This window comes from Diadema antillarum, unplaced genomic scaffold (assembly GCF_040938485.1).
Source record: "Diadema antillarum isolate AM-2024a unplaced genomic scaffold, OU_Dant_1.0 seq00001715_RagTag, whole genome shotgun sequence".
Classification (NCBI taxonomy): domain Eukaryota; kingdom Metazoa; phylum Echinodermata; class Echinoidea; order Diadematoida; family Diadematidae; genus Diadema; species Diadema antillarum.
In genome coordinates, this window is record NW_027272404.1 from 556,356 (window position 1) to 572,567 (window position 16,212).

A 16,212-nucleotide genomic window follows, 5' to 3' on the forward strand; every position below is an offset into this window, starting at 1 on the left:
CAAAATTTCGAATGAATATTTTCACCGAATCGTAATGAGGGCACAATGTAATGTCTATGGAAGTTTCTAAAAGGCTTCTAAAAAGCTTCGTACAACACGGTGTTCAATACAACTCGGTTTGCGTGCATTGTCAATGCAAAAACAGCGGTCGATCCTAATAACGCGATTTACCGCGGGGAGCTGAAACGAGGCCACGCAAGTTCGTCGGCGATATTTTTGCACTGAAACTTCGAATCGAAAAGGGAACAACGGCATTTGATAGAGCTGGATTTTCTCAATCACGTAGGTCAAGTTTTTTTACGTGAATTTCAGTGTTAAATATTCTTATCAAGCAAATAAACATTAGGCGGTCGATGAGTAGTATGTCCAACCCTACTAGTACACTGTCACTGCTGTAGATCGATGTCAGTGCTTGTGACGTGCTTGTGACCCACAGGTTCGATTATCCCCGCTGAACGCTAGAGGGCGGCAGCCACTTGCGTTTCACCAGCGGCCGTGTATACATGTACAGTATCGGGAGAGTTCATCACCGATCATGCATAATTATGTAGTGTGCAACTGTTGACTTGTACTAGTATTATATGAGTATGAGCTTGGTCGGTACTAATGTACATGTAGTACCCGACGCCACGACTGTACCCACACAGAGAGAAATGAGTTGTGCCTGGAATTCTAACATAGCACAGCTGGAACAACTGTGCAGTGACTCAAGCTCAAGTGACTCGAACATCCACATACCATCGATGGCGACTAAAGTCAAGCTCAATAATGGCTCTAAAGTAAGTAGGGGATCTAACGACTCTAACGTTAGATCTAGGCTCTGGTGAGATCTAAATGGGGATCGTTTGACAACTTTTTTTTTTTTTTTTTTGGCGCCATGCATGCGGCGCGTGCACTACGCAGCTACCGTGCACCGCCGGCGCCGCGGCCGCCGCCGCGCCGACGAGTCAAATGAAAAGCTAACGGTTACCCTCCCTAGCTAACGTTTACAAATCATAGGTCTATTCAACAGTTAATTTACACGAGTGTGTGAATTGATCATGATGTGATTTGCGTGTGTTGTGACAGTAGGCTATCTAGTCAGTAGAACTCACTGGCTGCTGATTAGCCTCTGGCTCTAGCCTAACGTTAGTGGTAAGTGACCAAATTCCGGTAGGTGACCAAATTACAAATACTGGTCGGCTGCCTTATGCACATGTGTCAATTGTAGTCCTGGCCCCTGGGTACCCGGGGATGGCCGGGACTTGCAACCAAGTGTGAGTTGGGTGGGGATTTCAGCATTTTTTTCGCCCGGGTGGGTCGGGAATAGACCGGGCTTTGTTGGGGGAGATTCACTTCAGTTCGGGAAACCCACTCACAAGGGGGGCCCCTCCTTATAAGTAACCCGTCCCCCTTATAAGTAACCCCGTCCCCCTTATAAGTAACCCCCGGGGCACCCCTTATAAGGAGTCTCCACGCTTTTTTGCAATGCAACGCGAAAATGAAAGGACTGCGGCAATTCGCTTGATTATGTCCATAAAGCTTCACAAGTTTCCTAGTTACTCACGAAATTTGAGCAAAATCGGTTTGAGGCATCATATCTAAAATCATGGATTTAAATGCGATGTCAAACGACCCATGCGAATGCTGAAATGCGAGCGATTACTGGCGCGAGTGTCGCCAGGCGCGGCGGCGCGGCAATGCTTGAGTGCAGACATGGCGACTGAGACTCAGTCGCCACGTCTGCACATTGTCCGCCGATGTGCGCCGGATCGGCGCTTTACGCGATTCCATGCGGGCTCGGTCACACTGCCCAAAAATTGCGTAATCGCATAAATCACGTAAGAAATTTGGTTTTGCGTGCCTGTCCGTCGAGAATTTGACCATTTTCGCTGATTTACGCAATGAAAAATCACTGATGAATTGCGCAAGAACTACGGAAAGATCACGCAAAAATATAGCGCCAATCATACGTGAGTTGTTAGTGATACATTAGTGATTCATCGATCAGTATTTCGTAAGTATTACATTAGCCTTCATCATAAGAAAATCAGATTTTCACCGAACCACGAAATGAGATCAATTATCCGTAGATTGATATGTAACATACACATAAACAGTGTTTAAATCAGTCCATCTTTTCATTTTCTTGGAAAAATCTCGCATTTTAATAACTTTTCGCATACACGTAGGCCTGTCTTAGCGGTGGCTTCGATTCGCCCATCATCATATTCATAAGTAGAGAGCTCGCTTGCGCCGAGCCAGCGCGCGGCGTCCGCGGGCAGTCGTAAATCACACAACACCTATAGCGACTCCCGTGGGAGCAACCGCGAAGCTCTCCATGGGCTGCGCGATCGGGCAGCCAATTTCACTGAAACAGGCATTGCAAGGTCCATTTCGTGTACCGTTCTTACCACATGGGCTTACTTGGGGTCGATAAATCTTCCTTTCAAAAAATCAGAAAACACTTCAATTTTGAAAAAAGTTAAGTTTCAACACTGCCATATTTTGCGCAATGTGGATTAAGTACAAAATACACCAAGGTCACGACAAATAAGTGCGAAATTTCGACTTAGCGTGCTAACAGATCGTCCTCCTCGGGCTAACTTAGCAGTTCGTAGCAGACTCAAACCAACGTACAAGGAAGGCAAAAGTAGTTCAGGTTTGTGATTTGAACATGTCGTTTGACATAGGGCCGTATTACTTTTGAAAAGAATGATATCAATGCACCCTGTCATAACTGCTACAGCTAGCGATCATCGCGAAGAGTTGAGCACTGCGTGTGTAGAAAACGATGTACTTGCGCAAGAGCGCCATCTAGTGCTCAATGACACTAGCTAATTACATGCGCTTATTTGCGTGTTCTGTTAGAGATACATAGGCCTATGCCAATATTTTTTTTTTCAGTGATTTTCAGTGATACGTAGGTGTTAGTTGTTACAAGCGCGAAACATGCGTCATTATTTATGTCTGCTAATCGTCAGTTGAGAGTCGTTGGTGAACGCGATAGCGGCAACATTTTCGCGAACAATCGCTGATATTCCACGCATATTTTGCGCATTGTTCGCATAAGAACCACGCAAAACTACACAAAAATTACGTAAAACAGCGCAATAATGCGTAAACTTTTTAACACGAAGCCGAGTTTTGAGCTCCTCAAAACCCGGAATTGCGTAAAGCACCGATCTGGCGCACATCGACTGACAACTACGAAGGTTCCACGTTGTAGACAAACTCATGAAATGCGCAAATTGCGCATGTATCGCGTAAATAAGGCTCGAATTTCTTACGTGATTCATGCATTTACGCGACTCTTGGGCAGTGTGACAGGTCCTCAAAGGCCAGGTTTTTGAGTACCTCAAAACTCGGCCTCGCGTAAAAGTTTAGGCAGTATTGCGCTGTTTTACATAATTTTTGCGTAGTTTGCGTTGTTCTTACGCGAAAAACGCGCGAAATATGTGTGGAATATCGCTATTGTTTACGAAAATGTTGCCGCTATCACGTTCATGTGCGAATCATGCGCGATTCATACGCAATTCATTGTGATAAAGCCCAGATTATGCGTGATTTTCCGTGGACCTCAGTCGATGTGCACAACCACGAATTCGCCCTATTTGGGGCCTTTGCGTGCCTATGCGCTGAAAGTGCGTGGTTTAGTGATTTTTGAGTGATATTTCCGTAGTTCTTGCGCAATTCATCAGTGATTTTCATCGCGTAAATCAGCGAAAATTCTCAACGAAGGACAAGCACGCACAACCAAATTTCTTGCGTGATTCATGCAAACTTACACGACTTTTGGGCCGTATGACCAGGCCTTGAGGGTCGGGACTTGGCCGGGGATTTCTATGCAAATATGCCCAGCTTGTCGGGGACTTGGCCGGGGATTTCTGCACAAATATTGCCCGGACTGTCGGGGAATTGGCCGGGGATTCCAACTTCAATTTTGCCCAGCCTGCCGGGGACTTAGCGGGGGATTTCCCGTGAAAATTTTGCCCGACCTGTCGGAGACTCGGCCGGGACTTGGCCGGGACTTGGCCGGGTGGTGTAACATCCCAAAATTGCAAGTGGGATGCAAGTCCCGGCCATCCCCGGGTACCCAGGGGCCGGGACTACAATTGACAAGTGCATTAAACCTAAAGATAGTAACGTAGAGTCTGACAAATAGGCCTAAAATGGCTAAAGAGATCTAACGCTAGATCTAATGACTGAATGTTCAGATCTAAAAACCATGAACTTAGTACAAATAGATCTAGACCTATCAGAGTACTAATAGTAATACTGCGTGTTAGATCTAGTATGGTTGGGTGTTAATCACACCGACCACCTAATGTTTTTCTATCAATAGAAGCGTGAAAAATCTCACAGTTTACCTGAAATTTTACTCATGTGTGGGAGAAATTACTCCAGATTCACAAGCGCGCACTGAAAATGCAATCTGAGGTACGCGCTCTAGCTAGATGGCGGCTTCAAACGCGTGGGGTGTCATTTTTTCCGCACTCAGTTGCCCTGTACATTTAAACCGACCACCCTGACAATGCGTATAAAGCGCACTTAAATGCGTTTTTTTTTCGACAAGCTGCTGTGTTTTTTCTAGCCGTCATTTTTTCCCCAATAATATTTGAATATACATTGTATTTTGAATCCTTCGATATTATTTTTGAAGGACTGTTTGATGAATTTGAATTGATTTTCATTAGGAAACTTTTCATCGTACTGGTAATGGAAATAAATTAGATGAGTCGGTTTGTTTTTTTCACATTCATTTCTCGTTTCTGCTTCAACTCTTACGGTCGTAGTGGGCAACAAAATAATTATGTCATATGTATGTGTAACGTGTGTGCACGATCGTACAAGCGGCGGAGTTTGAGAGAGCGGCATAATGACAATTTTGCGGTCAAAATTGTCAATAATATTACAGAAGGATACTCTAGTACATCTAACGAGTCAGCAAAGGTAGGCCTACGCCGCCTAGTTATATGTATAGTAACACAATAAATCTTATTCTATTTTGCTAAATTTCGGTAATTTAGAGGGAATACTTATCTGTTTTTGCCTCATTTTACTCGGTAGCGTAGCCCAGTGAAGAATCGAACACCGTTGCGCGTAGTAACATGCGTCCATTTTCTTTCTGTATGCGCAATGCCATTATTTATAGAGCGCGGTCGGTTCATATGGACCCGGTCGGTGTGTTGAACACCTACCATACTACTGTATAAGTGGTTTCTTTTGCGGTGGTTTTATTTTCGCGCTTTTCGCGCTTTGAGGTTGAACCGCGAATTTAACATCACGCGAAAATGTTTTGAACTCGTGGCTTGTTACAACGCCATCATTACCGACCGCGAATTTAAACACACACGAAAAAGTCAGCACCGATGGAAAACGCGAAAGTTTCTGTACGCGAAAGAAACCACTTTTACAGTAAGTAAATGTTAGTAAATTTGGAGCCCTAGTACCAGTACTAGAGTCAAGAGGGGAAAATGCTTGCCCGAATCTGGTTAAAAGCCACCCTTTCTCCTCACATTTTCTTTCCAACAAACTCATGAAATCACGCATACTCAATCTCAAGCCAGACGGACTGTTTAGCAATATAACGATTTCAGCCTCACAGTACTAAATAGTAAAATCAAAGATCGTATACGGAATTCCGTATACGATCTTTGGTATACCGTTGCGTGGTGCGTACTGCGCGTACCTGCAGTGGCAGGCAAGTCGAGTGTTAGTGGTGCGCGACTCGCTCGCTAACGCTGTGCAATTCGCAAGTGAGCAGCGTGCTCGTTTATATTCCTCATCGAACGTACATCGTACATGTGTTGCATTCAACCGGACTAGAAATGGCCGCGCACATACAGCGCATCTGCAGACAAGTCATATGTATGGCTATGGATTGCATGCACATACATTCGGAATATCGTAGCAGCAGAATGATGTACGGTGAATGACGGTACGGTGCTTACAGGGCCAGGGTATAACACTTAACAGTTAATTTTACAATAAATGTATGGAGACTGTAAAGACTCTACCGTAAATAAGTAGGCCTAACTTGTTAGAGTTCTACAGAAATTTCTAGTATTTTTGAGATAGCATAGAGTTTAGAAGAGTTTAACGTTAACGTTAATTCTATTCACCCACTCTTAGTATAACGTACCGGTACCTTCCTTTAACTTAAAATCTTTACTAAAAGTAAAATAGGATTCTAGACTCTAACTGTGGGGGCTGTGGTTAACGTTAGACCTAACCTAGCCCCGGAGACTGTGCCGCAAGCAGAGATGCCAACTATTACGGATTTCCCGTAATTGTTACGGGAAATGATCACGATTACAGGAGTACGGAATGTTGTCTAAAAAATAGTCACTTGAGTATGCACCAGATCGCACCATTAAGAGCTAAAAATTGAAAAAGCTCCCTACCGTGGAAGGGCGGACACCCCTCTCCCACACCCTCCCCCTGCTCGGTCACTTCACCCCCTCGTTCGCGTGCATGCGTACCCGCTGAGACGTTGAGTCATGAAAATATCACTCATAAAATTTTTTTGAACTTGGCATCTCTGTTCTCGTTTGCTGCTCCCGCACAATTTGAGATTTCTGACAAAATACCTCAATTATTTTCACTTGTAACTTCAAAAATAGGTCTTCCGCAAAGCGAACAGGGCTCCATTAACATCCGCACATGTCTTCTGAATATGTACACATCTTAAGTTTCAGGAATATTTAGTGGTGCGACCAGATGTGTCTGGAAATAATGGGACGGTAGTTTTCAGAGACAACAAAACATGAAATGTTAAATAACATAAGAATTACTGAATCGTTTCTGGTGATTTATCGTATGTGGATAGAGATAATCATTTTACGTCAATACTGAAAGTTTGAGCGATTTTGGTCGGTATATAGCGGAGATATGAGAAGGTGAAATTTTGGTGAAAATGAGAACGCCCTATTCGGAGTGCCTCGATGATGGTTGAAAATTCAAAACATTTCATGGGTTTCGGGGGAGTTAATCATAGTCATCCGCTGCGACTGATCTTGTGCATATATTCCAAATTCCTGTTCCACACTGGGTACTCAAATTTGTCAGCAAACTGATCACTTTTTCATGAGTGTATGGAAATCTGTTGCAATGGCAACAGTAGTTTTCTTCTTTTTTTTTACAAGTTACTGTAAAGCGAGATGTATTCGCAGCATGATATTTTTAGGAATTAAATCTGATGGACTTTTTCCCCGCATGAAATTTTCGGGAATCACCACTGGCATCCACTGCATTATAGCATAGTCTAGACAAGAACTTTTAAGTGCATTTTAATATGCTAATCTTGGTTTGCAAAATTTGCGAAATTAGAATGCGTACGTTATATGTGGACATTTCTGGTTTTACAGTTTCATTCAAAAATTTTTGTTGATTGAGCTGCTCTCTCAGGTTTTGAGCATTTAAGTAGCAATTTTATACACACGATCACTATAATATGCTATCCTGCAAAATACTTTTTTTTGTGAGTGTCAATATACACTGTATCTGTTGCCATGGCAACTGCACTTTTATACAAATCATACAAAAATATTTGAATTCACCTAACTCCCTCACTTTGTAAGCATTTGACTTGAATTTTGGCACATGTGACTACTGTAGTATATGTGCAAAATTTCATTTTTGAACAATGTGTTGCCATGGTAGCAGCATTTTTTTTTAATGGAAAAACATTAACAGTGGATTTATCCCTTACTCTGTGAACATTTGACTAAAAATGTGAGATGCACAAAACACATAATTTGTCAATGGTGAACAATTCATTCCCAGGGTAACAGCAATTTTTCGATAAAAAACATGCAAAAATATTGTGGATTGTGCTAACTCAGTTTTTTAAGCACTTGACTCGAAATTTGGCACATGTGACCACTATAGTATGCATATTTTCAAACTTCATCTTTTGTCAATGTTAAACAGTCTGTTGCCATGGTAAGGGCACTATTTAAAATGAGAATCATACCAATAAATTGTGGATTTATTTAGCAAGTTTACTCCCTCAGCTTTTGAACATTTAACTTGAAATTTAGCACATGTGACCGATATGATGATCAAATACATGTACAAAACACATCCTTTTTCAAATTTCTTGATGCAATGCATTGCCATGGGAGCAGCATTTTTTTTTCTATAAAGAGCATGATACACAAATACTGTGGATTGAGCTACATTGTAACTCTCCTTGCTTCTGTGCATTTGCCTGGAGATATGACACATATGACCACCACCATACAGTGACCACTACAGTTTGTGCAATCCTTTGTCAATGTTGAATAATGTGTTGGCATGATAACAGCACTTCTCAATTAGAAGCATGCAAAAATATTTTGGATTGAGTGAATACCCTAACTTATTTAGTACCAGTATTTGACTTAGACCTTGATTGAACATGTGCCCGCTGTGAGCACTGAAAAGTGGACCTGTGTATACCGGGTGTCCCCAAAAAAGTGGAACGGTGGATATTCAGTACCTTGTGTTCTAAAAGTGATATATTTTTTGACATCATTAGCAAGAGCATCTTCCACAGAAGACAATGATACCAAAATCATTAAATTTGGTTCAGAACTATTTATTCTACGCCAAATTCTGTAAATGCAGTCATTTTCAAATTTCGCTGGATTTTTGCGATGTATGAGTGAAGAATTTGGGTGCGACATGCGTTCCATATACGGTGTATTGTGTAAGCCCGTTGATCCATGTCAATGAAAGATACAGCTTTCACATTGGGCGCGGGCCAGGAAAAAGCAGTGTGTGTGTGTGTGTGTGTGTGTGTGTGTGTGCACGCGCCCGATGTGAAAACTGTATCTTTTGTTGACATGAACGGGCTTACACAAGACACTGTATGGAACGCGTGTCGCACCCAAATCCTTCCCTCATTCGAATTCGAAATTTGAAAATGACTGCATTTGCACCAAATTTAATGATTTTGGTATCATTGTCTTTTGCGGAAGATGCTCTTTCTAATAATGTCAAAAAATATATCACTTTGAATGCAAGGTACTGAAAATCCACTGTTCCGCTTTTTTGGGGACACCCGGTATAAGTAGCCATTATTATTAGGTGATCCGAGTATCCTCTCGGATCACCTTCTGTATCTGTACGGATTCTTTGTTCTTCTTCTTCTTCTTCTTCTTCTTCTTTCTTTCTTTATTTCTGGACAAAAGTTGTGTATCTACGTACTCAGAAAGTACTCAGAGTATCAACTTCAAACTCATACCATATATGTATCATGTCCCAAAGACGACAAATCTAATGTATCATTGTGATTGGTCGATCGTGATGTCACTATGACGTCATTATATGAAAACACATTCTCAATCATATCTCATTAATGGAATAGAGTTTTTAAATGAAATTTACTTCACATATATTTCAACTGATGCGCATTCTACTCATGTTCTCAAAATTCACATTTTCTCTTCAAACGTGCGCGTACGTGCGCGTTGAAATATTTGTATGCTCAAATCGAGCTCAAATTTTTTTTGCACACGTTTCAGACCATTTGGAGCATTTTTTGAAAAATTGAAAAAATTGGACGGACGCGTACGCGCGAGCGCATATACGCACGTACAGCTCATATGCAATAGAAATTTCCACTTTTTTTACATAGATCGGATGCCTGAAATGTCAAGGAATATTTCTACCAAGTTCCAAGTCAATCCGACTCAAAATGACGTCATACGGGCCCGTCAAAGTTGAAATTCCGCGCGCGCGTCAATGGCGATATACAGTGCAACTATGCCAAAAAAACGCCAGTTTTAAATCCGATTTTACTCGTCAGGATGGACGGTGACTTCCAATTTTCTTTACATATTCTGAAAGCTGATGAGTTGTACATGTCATTTCATGGGTTGGCGATGCTGGAAAAATGATTAAAAGATATCAAATTTCTTAATAAAGTAAAAAAAATTAATTTTCAAAATGACGTCATCAAATTTCAAGTTTACTCGAGCGTATCTCCCTTATCCATTGCCAATTTTCACCTAAATTTCAATATGTTGTAGCTTATGGAATGCTCTTTCAGAAATGTATTTACACAATTTTGATTAGATGACGACATCACCTCGAAAAAAATGATTGAAGGTAACCTTGTCAAATTTGACCAGTTTACGTGTAATCTCTATGGGAGTGCAATTTTTATGGAAATGAAAATTGACATGACTATCTTTATCGAGCACTAGCTCACTTATGCTTCGGTGAATTTCTCTAAGATTTTAATATGTTGTAGCTAAGACGTAGGGCTATCGTGAGTGTGCCCTTCGTTTTTTCATACGTTGTCGGGATCATGTCTAAAAACTTGGTTGAAATTAAAGCTTATCTTCGATGTATTGAAATATATCTGTCTTTCTGCAACTTTCTGTGCAATAACTCAAGAAAAACATACCCTATCACCACCATATTTTGCATATGTTTAGTTCATGTCACGAACATTATTTCATAAAATAACAACTACTTGATCAGATGCCATCTTGGGTATGTAAATTAGGGTCAAAGGTCATAAATGTTTCATCCTGTATCTTGGTGAATACATGTCCTATCTTTCCCATATTTTGCACACGTAAAGACCATGTTACAGGGATCATTTAATAAAATAACCACATTTTGCTCAGATGCCATCTTGTCTGTGCAAAGTGGGGTCAAAGGTCATATGTACTTCTTTTTCTATCTTCGTTATGACGTGTTATCTCTATGGGAGGGAATTTTTTTGTAGATGTGAAAATTGACATGACTCTCTTTATCGAGCACTATCTTACTTATGCTTCGGTGAATTTCTCTCAGATTTTAACATGTTGTAGCTGAGACTTTACATATCTGGGGGGCATTTCATGAAGCATTTTGTCCGACAAAGTTGTCGGACAAATTTGCTCTCAACCAATCAGATGCACGGATTTCAGTAGCTTGTAACAGTTTGTCAGAAAAATATCCGACCAAAATGCTTCATGAAATGCCCCCCAGGACTCGAATCATTGATTTAAAAAAAAAGTCGGATCACCTAATTTGTCAGTGTTGACAAATTCCGGTTCTAGTTATTATTATTATTGTTGTTATTATTATTATTATTATTGTTATTATTATTATTATTATTGTTGTTGTTATTATTATTATTATTATTATTATTGTTATTTTATGCAGATTTGCAAGCTTTATCTTCTGTCAATGTCAAACCCTGCATTGTAATGGTTCAGCATTTTCCAGTAAAGATCATGTAGTGTCAGAAATATTTGGGGTTCAAAGCTAACTCCCTGAGATCTTGCTCATGTGACCACTATTTTGTATGAAGATGTGCAAGCTTCATCTTCTGTCAGTGTCAAACTATGCATTGCAATGATATCAGCTTTTATTTTTTTTTATTTTTTATTTTTTTACAAATGGCACAAAAATATTGTGGATTGAGCTAACTTGCCCAGTTTGGAGCATTTGACTTGAAATTCAGCTGCTATAGTACTTGTATGTAGATGGATGGGCAAACTCCATTTTTCATCAATATTGAGCATTGCATTGCCATGGTAGCAGCATTTTTAAATGAAAATGTGCCAAAATATTGTGAATTTGGTAAGCTCCCTCAGTTTTTGAGCATTTGACTTGAAATTTGGCAAATGTGACCAATATCATATTCAGATGAATGAAACATATTTGTCAATGTTGAATACTAATGTGTTCATGCATTTTTTTTTTCTATAAAAAGCGTATAAAAATATTGTGGATTGTGCTATAATTTTTTTTCCTCAGTTTTGGTGGGTATTACATGCAGTGATAGTTCTAATTTTGTTTTGTAAAAGTCGTGTGTGTGTGTGTGTGTGTGTGTTGCGGGGGAGGGGGCTGCAGCCCCTCAACCAACATATGGCAAAAGGGTGTACAATGTATCTGAAAACGTTTACTTTTTGAGATGTTTTCATTCTGAGGGGTTGTCAAGGGCACTCTTTTTATTTATTGAACTCTCATAGCTGCAGGGAATTTCCTTTTTAAGATCTAGCATGGGTTATCTACACTTCTTTTGTCAAGTTTACATAATTTTGTAATGGTAAAAAGGTGTATGTGATAGATACACCTTCTATGAGTTCTTCATGATTTTGGCTAAAAGGTGTATGTGGTAGGTACAGTTGTACACCCTCTATGTGAGCTCATTATGATTTTGGCAGAACAGTATGGTACTTGGACAATTACCCCTTGGACAATTACCCCAGACCCTTACCCTGACCATAACCCTAATTCTAATCCTGAACCTAATCCTGACCCTAACCCAAATTCTAACCCTAACCCTAGCCTTAATCATGAATCTAATCCTATCACTAAGAGGCAGGGGGGGGGGGGGGGAGGGGGGAGGGGGTAATTGTCCTTATACGAACGGTGTATCTGCAACATACACCTTTTTTCAATTATACTACACCATTGAAGTTACAGAATGTTATAATGCGTAAAGGTGTATCTGACAGATAATGCCTTTACTGAACTTCCTATATTATGGTATAATAGTTTACCTGCAACAAACACCCTTTACCATTTTTTTTCACCAAAAGTTTTTATAGTTTGTCATGGCAAAATGATGCATATTGTAGAAACAACTTTTTGCTAAATTACATGTTCCAGTGTCATCTATGCCATCTCAAAGCAAAATGGTCCATGTAGAGTTGCATTCCTTTGCCAACCATGACAACAGGCATTTTTTTATTGAACAAGTAGTAACATGTGGAAAATCTTTGATATACTTACATGTACACATAATGTCATGGAACTGGCATTTGTTCAAGTGCTTAAAATGTTTAAATAAGCAATAGGCACATAAATTTTCTGAATGAAATTGTTTAGGTAGGCCAAGTTACTTTTCAGGACTTGTCGTAGATCTTATGCGTATTCAGAAAACACATGTGCACATGTACCATGAAGGTTAAGGCCGTACAGGGTTCATGTCCTGCTGGAAAATGGCAAGCCTTGGCCTCTTTATTCTCCACCTAGCTTTGAAAAAAAAAGGTAAGATGAAAAAATCTGGAGGTGAGCATTTTGTGAGAAAATATAAATTTGTGTTTTTATCTTGTTTGTTCGCCCTATTATTTTGGCCATGCCATACCAATACTGTATAGTAAATGTTGTAGGTCTACATTTTAGGCCCCTACATTTGCGCATACACCCTTTTGCCAAAATTATGCCACACAATGCATATGGAGTATCTGCAACATAGACCACTTTGCCAAATAGTTAATGCATATCTACTGACACACCCTTTTACAAAAAGTACATGTATTACAAACCATGAATGGAATATCTGCAGATACAATTGAAGAGTTTGTTTGCAAAAACCGATAAGTCCATATTTGCCAAATGGAGATATTTGCGATTAAAGGTCAAGAAAAATAAAGAGAATAATAAGAAAATTTTTGCTTCTTTTGACCATAACTTCAAAAATATAGCTTTATATGTAGTGACCAATATATCATTTAAAAGGTATTATTTTGTACTTTATGACAGAGATGGTACTTAAAAATCGTCAAAAATGGACTTATTGGTTTTTGCAAACAAACCCTTCAATTGTACACCCTTTTGCCAAAAGTATATCACAAACTGTATATAGGGAGTATCTGCAAATACACTCTTTTGCCAAAATATATGACAAATATGGATACATATTGTATCCTTCTTTTTTTTTGGCAAAATGGGATACATAAAAGTGAGAGATATATAAAAGAAAATATGAAATTGTAGATTATGAACACAATACCAAAGGATCATTTTGATCATGAAGTATCTAATCGAACAAATGACAATGTCAAAAGTTTTTTGTTAGAAAATCAGTGATTTGTGCAAACTGCGAAGTGATTCTTCTCGATATATATGTGTGTTTTTTTGTGCAGAATACACCCTTTTGCCATGTGACGACTGCCCTAGGCACTATAGTCTCTGCAGAAGACTGCCAATTCGTTTGGTTTGTTTGTTTGTTTGTTTGTTTTTAGACGAATTTGATGAGTTATTAGTGCAGAATGGTCTATATTAAGACAAAAAAAAAAAAGAAGACACGTGTATCAGGGGCCATGGAAGGGAGGGGGGCTTTTTAGGTCTGCAAAACAAAACAAAACAAAAATATTTAGGGAAAAAATGGTAGAAAAACCAGCAACAAAAGCACCAGTCCCTTACTTTCTGAATCTCCCTCTCCCAGCTCATAGCCCTCCTCCCCCACTCTCAAAAACATTCTGTGGGCCCCTGTTTATTACTTATAAAATTACATGCCTTGTGTAGATCAACATTGAAAATGAGTACTAGCAATGTTGTATTTGATGTACACTTTTCCCTTCTGAATTTTCAGGAAACTCTCAACACCTCTCAGCTACAACACCCTCTACGTTGAAGTCGGAGCTTTAACAGACATCAACAGGCATCAACTTTTTGATATTCTCAGAAACCTGCAAGGTGAAAGTGGGGAGATGTTTGTTTCCAAGGATCAGAGTTGGAGATATCATTGAGGAGCTTCAAGTGCTTTCATGGAAATGAGAAATAAAGTGTGATAATGGGAAGAAAGGATAGCTTGGAGCAAGTAGCCAATGTTTACACAGAACTGAACACAGGGTAAATTCATGTACAATGTAGTTCTATTAAAGTGACCAGGAACTTAAGTAGCACTGAAGGTACATCCAGGACCCAAGCAAAGACAGCACTATTACCACATAGTGATTAACTGATGACTCAAAGTGAAGATGATGGTATGCATTTTCAGAAAGTAAAGGATATATGAAACATTTGCAGAACAAACTAGTCCATAAGGAAATAACAATTTTGAGTTGAAGGAAAAAATTGGAGTGTGCAAAAGCTCAAGGAGCATAAATGAAATGTCTTGTGATTTGCCCAAAGGTGTTGAGCAGACAGGTTGTAGCCAGCCTCATCAGTGCTCTGCCAATGGAACTACTGTGAGTGAAGCAACTGTGTTTATGAATGCTGATAAGTGCTTGGGACAAGAAAAAGCCAGTTGCAGTGAGGGTTACATGAAGGCTACTGAACTTGATGTGGCAACTGATGCCATATCCAGCAAGGAAACAATGAATGACATTTACACATGTTCTCATGAACCGGTTGCTACCCCAGTGTCAGCTTGTACAGAGAATAAGGTGCTAGTAAGCCATGCATCATGCTCTAGCACCAATAACTCATCATGCTATCACAGAATGACAGCCATTCCAGACACTGCTCTGGAAGGAGGTCCAGAGCTCAGCGGTGAGCAGTCATCTGTAGGAAGAGGTGGGCTGGCTGCCAACCCCTGTCTGGAAGACTCCACTGTCGTGACAGAATCTCCAGCCAACAGTGAAGAGGGAAGTCTGGTTATCAGCATGCCATCCTCCACTGCCTCACCTCTCATAGAATGCATCCCTGGAGCAAGCCTTGGAGAGGTCAACAGGAGTGTACATCCTGCTGATCTTGGATGCGAAGTGGAGATTACTGGAGACTGCCTCCCTTCAACAACTGGTGCTACTGAGCTAGAGGCCAAGGCTATTCCAACAACCCCTCTTTCCCATGAGTGTAAGAGTATGCGGTCACGTAAGCGCAAGCGTAGGAAGTTTCACTTTGCGAGGAGAAAGCAGCGGAGGATCAATCTGAAGATGGATCATGATGATGATGAGTTGGATGAATCTCTTGACCTTGATGCTGACCTGGAGAGAAAACTTGAGGAGAATGCTGTCAAGAATAACCTGACAGCCATAAATGTCAAAAGCATACTTCATGTAAGTTTTCAAAATTGTTCTCTAAGTTACCAGACATGAGTTTTTAGTAAAGGGCAGATTCTGTAGGAGCAGACTCTTTCTGAAGCTTTAAATTGATGTATTACTCAATATAAATGGACTTGCCTAACTAAATAAATCTAAATAATGGAAAGAAAGCATACACTCTGAAAAAGTGTTTAGTGAGAAAAGAGGTGCTGAAGTTAAGGGTCTGTTCAGGTGTTTAATCTCACAAAACTCTTCCATGTGCAAAGTATAGGGGAAAAAAGTAACCAGGATATAAAACTCCTTAACAACCATGTTTAGGGATTATCAGATTAAGTTGTAATTGTGCATACTACATGTATTTGAGCATATTCTACAGTGCTTATAAAAAAAAAAAAGAAAAAAAAAAGGGTAATCCAAGTTTGGAGGGCTACTATTTTATAATTGTCAGCTATGGAGTGTGCAATGTTAGTTGTAAGGAAAGGGGAACTCTTCTTTTCATTGATACCTAATTATGTTGACAAACGTCATG

General features: G+C 39.9%; 1 protein-coding gene across 1 annotated transcript in view; it reads left to right on the forward strand.

Moving 5' to 3' along the window:
• The first annotated feature begins 634 nt into the window (after positions 1 to 634).
• Positions 635 to 16,212, forward strand: part of LOC139711856 (GON-4-like protein) — a 110,013-nt gene continuing 94,435 nt past the window's right edge. The window contains exons 1-2 of the mRNA XM_071623708.1: positions 635 to 779; positions 14,291 to 15,698. Of these exons, the coding sequence (XP_071479809.1) occupies positions 14,811 to 15,698 (888 nt within the window). The 5' untranslated portion in view covers positions 635 to 779; positions 14,291 to 14,810. The remainder of the gene's footprint in view (positions 780 to 14,290; positions 15,699 to 16,212) is intronic.